At 50.0% G+C, this 6726-nt stretch overlaps 1 protein-coding gene across 1 annotated transcript; it reads left to right on the top strand.

The window, feature by feature from the left end:
* The first annotated feature begins 3220 nt into the window (after positions 1-3220).
* On the top strand, positions 3221-6385 carry TSHZ2 (teashirt zinc finger homeobox 2). Its single transcript, XM_006881757.1, has one exon. The coding sequence runs from the start codon at positions 3221-3223 to the stop codon at positions 6383-6385; it is 3165 nt and encodes a 1054-aa protein (XP_006881819.1).
* The last annotated feature ends 341 nt before the right edge of the window (positions 6386-6726 follow it).

Below are 6726 nucleotides of genomic sequence, written 5' to 3' on the forward strand. Positions count from 1 at the left end.
TGGTATAACTGCACGTCTTAATTTGTCTAGAAAAGTCTCAGATAATGCAGTGGACCAAGTAACACTACTCATTTCATCCTGGGGGAAAAATAACCCTATTTGATCGACAAATTCTGCCTCATCCTTTGGAGGATTTTATTTGTCTCTGTAGCACTGGTCTGTGCATTGCTGTGCAGAGGTAACTCGTGGTTGCTGTGATGCTGAAGCCTGTGACAGTGATGTGCCAATTGTGGTAATGGGCACCCATGGTGGACAGTGTTGGCTGGAGCTTCCCGACTAAATCAAACCTGGAAGCAGGAGCGGCATCCACTTCCGAAATGGCTTGCCTCTGGAAACTCTATGTACAAACAGTGCTCAGGCTGTTCGTTCATAGGGTTGCTATGAGTCGTCTATGACTCGACGCCTTTAAACAACAACAACATAGCAATACATTTATTATTTTAATAACATAGAGTTGTTCCTTGGTCTGAATGGTGTGACTTTTTACAAACACATAAATTTCCTCCCCCCGCCCCTGAAAAGATAACAATAAATGGGACTTGGAAGACGGGGCTCTAACTCAATCATTTAGTTAGTTCATACTAGGGCAGCCTTACAAGTGGTGTTAGATGCCCTTGAAATGGCTTGAACTCATAGAGGTCCATATACAACAAAACAAAACACTGCCAGGTCCTGTGTCATGCTCATCGTCTCTGCAGGTTTTGAGCTTGTCGTTGAAGTCACTGTGTCAATCCATCTCCTTGATGGTCTTTTCTCTCTTGTTGAACTTCTGCTCTTCTAAACAAGATGTCTTTCTAAGCAGTGACCACTTATTAATGGCTGCTTGGATAGATCGAGTAGTTTCTGTTTCTTCAAATCAATTCCTGGTGCTGGAAACAGCCCCAGTTTAAAGAAGCATCTGCTAGCTTGTTCTTGTTGCTGCAGGATTTTGATGCCCTGACTCAGAGCTCTCTTGTGCACAAGAGAAGGAAACTGCATAATCCTTTTCCATCCTCGCAGTCTCTACTGTTCTTCTCGGCCATTGTTACAGCCATCACGTCATCCATGGTATTGAGGTTGTCTTCGTTCTTGCCTCTCCGTCAGGACTGACGGAAAACAATTTGCTTGGAGAGGAGGGAAGAGCACCAGCGATTATAAAATCACTCCCACAACCACAAATGGCAGAGACTGCATTAGCTAGTTGTGTTTTTTCACATGTTCATCTTGTTTTGATGAAATCACACCCTTAAAATCATGGATGTGTGCTTCTACCTTTCTCGCAATTCTCTCCTCCAAAGTAGTTATTTAGTGACATTTTCAATGAAGCTCTACCATCTACCCTTTAAGCTTTTCACCTCAGTCAAATATCCTTTGGTAATAGACAGCGATGGAGCCTAGCAGTTAAAACTGTGGATTCTCTCAAGAGATCTAGGTTCATCTCACAAATCTGCAATACTGGTAAATCTCTTCACTTTGGAGCCTCAGTGCCTTTATCCCTGAGATGAGAATAAGAATAGCAGCTACTCATATGATGGCCTAGTGGTGAGAAGTTGTGTCGTAATCCCAAAGTCACATGGTTCAAATCCACCAGTTGCTCCACAGGAGAAGGATAGGCAATCTCCTCCTGTATGATAGTTGGTTCCAAGTCCACAACATGCAGCAACAACAACAACATGTGAATATTAGATTTGACTGAAATGGAAGAATGTGCTTAACATACAGAGTTGTGGCCACAGCTCACAGGGCATAGAAACCAGTTGCTACTGAGTTGATCTTCACACATCATATGCGTGGCAGCCCCATGCATGTCAGAGTAGAACTGGAGTCCTGGATTGTGGGTGGTTATTTCAGGGTTTAGCTGTTTTGGCAGTAAAGTATCAAGCCTTTATTTTTGAGGCACTTCTGGGTAGACCAGCCTTTTCATTAACAACTGAGTTTTTAGAACATCTGCCCCACCCGGGGACTCCATGGCATAGTAACTGCTCAATAAATGTTCATCATAGCATCTTTCCTCATCAGTCTTTGGAGTACCCTGAATGCAGCTTCCTCATTCCTCACAAACCCCCATTTCTTCTCTTTATTTCTACCTGCATCTCAAAACAGACCACACCACTGATGAGTGATGACTCTGTGCCACAAACTTCCCTCTTGAGGAATGAACTTAACTAACACCCATTCTGTGAAAGTTCGGACAGTAGCTTCTTGACCGTGTGAGTAGGGAGAAACTGATAAGGGAAATCTTGAATTGAGATGCAAATGTAAGGCTGAATGTCTTTTACTCTTGCCTGTCTTTGGTTGCATTTTAGTCCGAGTGGCCCTGAAAAGGCCAGATGAAGAAAATGAAGCTCTGGGTGTAAATAGTCACGTTCCCCGTTACCATTGATGGATATTTGCCCATTAATTCCCTTCATACCCGCTCTCTCATGCCTTCATTTTCCCTATGCAATTACGGGTCCTAAATCCTTTCCGAGAAGGGCAAGCATGCATCCCCAATAGCATTTTGCATCTACAAATCAAATGTATAATTGGCATCTCATGACGGGGACCCACAAATCACCATGCATTTGAAATTACAGGCGCAAGAGCGAGAGGGCATTTTCAGCCCTGTCTGGAAAGGTCTTCATAAACCCGTTTGAGAATAATAGGATAGTCCCCAAATCTCCCATTCTAACACCATTTGCTATTATTTTTAAATCATTGTATTTGCTGAGCTTACATAATTTTTCAGCTCTCGATGGAAGATTCTATTCACATCCTCCATAATCTCTCTTCCTGCTGTGCAACTCTCAACAAATAAAAATGTTATAACAAAAAGACGTTGGCTATCAAAAAATAATGGCCACACATCCAAATTACTTGTGCGTGCCCAGAGATGATTTATTAGATGATTATAAGCCGATATATCCAAGTGTCCTGGAAGCCCTTGCCATTGAGATGCCAAGGGTCAAGTCCGTTTTCTTATTAGCCAACCACCTTCCCCATGGATCCGTGACTTTAATAGGATTTGTATTTCAGTCCAGCTTTCCTGAAAATCATCCACATGAATTTAGTGTCTGACCCATTACAGGAATGTTGGAGTGATAGTCCTTAAACACGAAAATTATTAACTTGGGATTCTGGGCGTTTATAAAGAATTATGACTTCTGCCAATATAAAGGGGAAAGAAAGGAGGACAGTAGCTGGCACAAAAAGGCATCGTTTGCCTTTTTCTTGCCGTAATGTTCATCGTTTATAAGTGTGCATGAAATTGCTATGCAGTTTGGTATGGGAAGCACTTAGTGTAAGTGGGGAAATTGAAACGGAGCGTGCGACCTGCTGTCATGATCTCATCTCTTCTTCTCTTACAGGCTATGCCCATGATGAACAGCTGAAGGAAGAGGAGGAAATAAAGGAGGAGGAAGAGGAGGAGGAAGAGAGTGGATCTGTAGCTCAACTTCAGGGCAGCAACGAGCCAGGGACGGACGAGGAGCTAGATACAGGCCCCGAGCAGAAGGGCTGCTTCAGTTTCCAGAACTCTCCGGGAAGTCATTTGTCCACCCAGGACGCTGAAAACGAGTCCCTGCTGAGCGATGCCAGCGACCAGGTGTCGGAGGCTAAGAGCGCCTGCGGCCGAGATGCCTCGGATAAGAAAGCCAGCACCCACTCCAAACCACCGAAGGAAGCGCACAACTGCATGGACAAGATGACGGCCGTCTATGCCAACATCCTGTCTGACTCCTACTGGTCGAGCCTGGGCCTCGGCTTCAAGCTGTCCGGCAGCGACAGGCGGAATTGTGACACGCGCAATGGCAACAAGGGCGACTTTGATTGGCACCAGGATGCCCTGTCCAAAAGCCTGCAGCAGAACCTGCCCTCCCGCTCGGTGGCCAAGCCCAGCCTGTTCAGCTCGGTGCAGCTGTACCGTCAGAGCAGTAAGATGTGCGGCTCCGTGTTCACCGGGGCCAGCAGGTTCCGCTGCCGCCAGTGCAGCGCGGCCTACGACACTCTGGTCGAACTGACCGTGCACATGAACGAGACCGGCCACTACCAGGACGACAACCGCAAGAAGGATAAGCTCAGGCCCACGAGCTACTCCAAGCCCCGCAAGCGCGCTTTCCAGGACATGGACAAGGAGGACGCGCAGAAGGTCCTGAAGTGCATGTTCTGTGGCGACTCCTTCGACTCCCTGCAAGACCTGAGCGTCCACATGATCAAAACAAAACATTACCAAAAAGTGCCTTTGAAGGAGCCGGTGCCGACCCTCTCCTCCAAGATGGTGACTCCGGCCAAGAAGCGTGTTTTTGATGTCAACCGGCCGTGTTCGCCCGACTCCACCACGGGCTCCTTCTCAGACTCCTTCTCCTCCCCCAAGAGCGCCGGCCTACAGCTGTCCGCCAACAACCGCTACGGCTACCAGAACGGCGCCAGCTACACCTGGCAGTTCGAGGCGTGCAAGTCCCAGATCCTGAAGTGCATGGAGTGTGGCAGCTCCCACGACACCCTGCAGCAGCTCACCACACACATGATGGTCACGGGCCACTTCCTGAAGGTCACCAGCTCGGCCTCCAAGAAGGGGAAGCAGCTGGTGCTGGACCCGCTGGCGGTGGAGAAGATGCAGTCGTTGTGTGATGCTCCCAACAGCGACTCCATGGCTCCTAAGCCATCAAGTAACTCCGCTTCTGACTGCTCGGCCTCGTCCACCGAGCTAAAGAAAGACGGCGACAAGGAGAAGGCGGAGGAGGCCAGCAAGGACAAGAAGGTGGGGAGGAGCGAGGAGTACGAAGACCAGCTGCAGAAGCCCTTGGACCCCACGATGAAATATCAGTATCTGAGGGAGGAGGATTTGGAGGACGGCTCTAAGGGCGGAGGGGACATTTTGAAGTCACTGGAAAATACCGTCACCACGGCCATCAACAAAGCCCAGAACGGGGCTCCCAGCTGGAGCGCGTACCCCAGCATCCACGCTGCCTACCAGCTGTCAGAGGGCACCAAGCCCGCGTTACCTCTGGGCTCCCAGGTCCTGCAGATTCGCCCCAACCTCGCCAACAAGTTACGGCCCATCGCCCCGAAGTGGAAAGTCATGCCCCTTGTGTCTGTGCCCGCGAACCTGGCCCCGTACACACAAGTGAAGAAGGAGTCGGAAGACAAAGATGAGGTCTTGAAGGAATGTGGGAAGGAGAGTCCCCACCAAGAAGCTTTCAGCCACAGTGAAGGGGAGTCTGGCATCAAAATCGAGCCCCCTTCAGAATCCAGGAAGGCTGAGCCTTGTCCCCCGAAGGAGGAAAGCAAGCTGGTGAAAGACGGTGACGGCAAGGAGAAGGTGCAGCGCTTGGAGTCCCCGGCTCTTAGCAACGGCTGTGTGCTCACCAGCCACACTGCGGCCCTGCCCTGCATCAATCCACTCAGCGCCCTGCAGTCCGTCTTGAACAATCACCTGGGCAAAGCCACCGAGCCCTTGCGCACTCCTTCCTCCTCCAGCCCCAGCCCCAGCACGATGTCCATGTTCCACAAAGCCAGTGTCAACGTCATGGACAAGCCGGTGCTGAGCCCAGCCTCCACACGGCCAGCCAGTGTATCCAGGCGTTACCTGTTTGAGAACAACGACCAGCCCATCGACCTCACCAAGTCCAAAACCAAGAAGCCAGAGTCCTCCTCGCAAGCACAATCTTGTACCTCCCCGCCTCAGAAGCACGCCCTGTCTGACATCGCTGACATGGTCAAAGTCCTCCCGAAAGCCACCACCCCGAAGCCGGCCGCCTCCTCCAGGGTCCCTCCCGTGAAGCTGGAAATGGACGTCAGGCGCTTCGAGGACGTCTCCAGCGAGGTCTCGACTTTGCATAAAAGGAAAGGCCGGCAGTCCAACTGGAACCCTCAGCATCTCCTGATTCTGCAAGCTCAGTTCGCCTCCAGCCTCTTCCAGACGTCCGAGGGCAAGTATCTGCTGTCTGACCTGGGTCCCCAGGAACGTATGCAAATCTCAAAGTTCACAGGACTGTCCATGACCACCATCAGCCACTGGCTGGCCAACGTCAAGTACCAACTGAGGAAAACGGGTGGGACCAAATTTCTGAAAAACATGGACAAAGGACACCCTGTCTTTTACTGTGGTGACTGTGCCTCCCAGTTTAGAACCCCTTCGACTTACATCAGTCACTTAGAATCGCACCTCGGCTTCCAAATGAAGGACATGAACCGCATGGCAGTGGACCAGCAAAGCAAGGGGGAGCAGGAAATCTCCCGGGTATCGTCGGCTCAGAGGTCTCCGGAAGCAATAGCTGGCGAAGAGGACATAGACTCTAAATTCAAGTGTAAGTTGTGCTGTCGGACATTTGTGAGCAAACACGCAGTCAAACTCCACCTAAGCAAAACTCACAGCAAGTCACCCGAACACCACTCACAGTTTGTAACAGACGTGGATGAAGAATAGCCCTCCAGGTATGGGTTTGTTCCCAGGTGGCTGGGACAGTGGCCTTGTGAGGAGCTTCTGCAAGGGAGGAGTGTCTCCTTAGAGGCAGCTAGAGTCTCCCGATACAGCAGGACAGTAGCTTGCTGGAATAGGACTTATTTTTATGAAAGACCAGAACATAAAGACCCAACTCCTTCCCCTTTCCCTCAGTGTCTCCAGGGGAACAGGGTATGATGGGTGTAGAGAGGAAGGTCATAGATTACTGCTGCTTCTAGGCCTTCATGATCCATGTCCCCTTAGTTGGCCCAAGCCCGGCCTCCAAGGCCCACTCAGCCAAGCCTTCACCTTGTTTCCTTGACTCC

The sequence above is a fragment of the Elephantulus edwardii genome, unplaced genomic scaffold (assembly GCF_000299155.1).
Source record: "Elephantulus edwardii isolate Elephantulus edwardi_28Jun2011 unplaced genomic scaffold, EleEdw1.0 scaffold00015, whole genome shotgun sequence".
NCBI lineage: Eukaryota > Metazoa > Chordata > Mammalia > Macroscelidea > Macroscelididae > Elephantulus > Elephantulus edwardii.

What these genes read in the sequence shown, in the direction of transcription:
- TSHZ2 (XM_006881757.1), top strand. Translation starts at nt 3,221, where the DNA reads ATGAAATTGCTATGCAGTTTGGTATGGGAAGCACTTAGTGTAAGTGGG.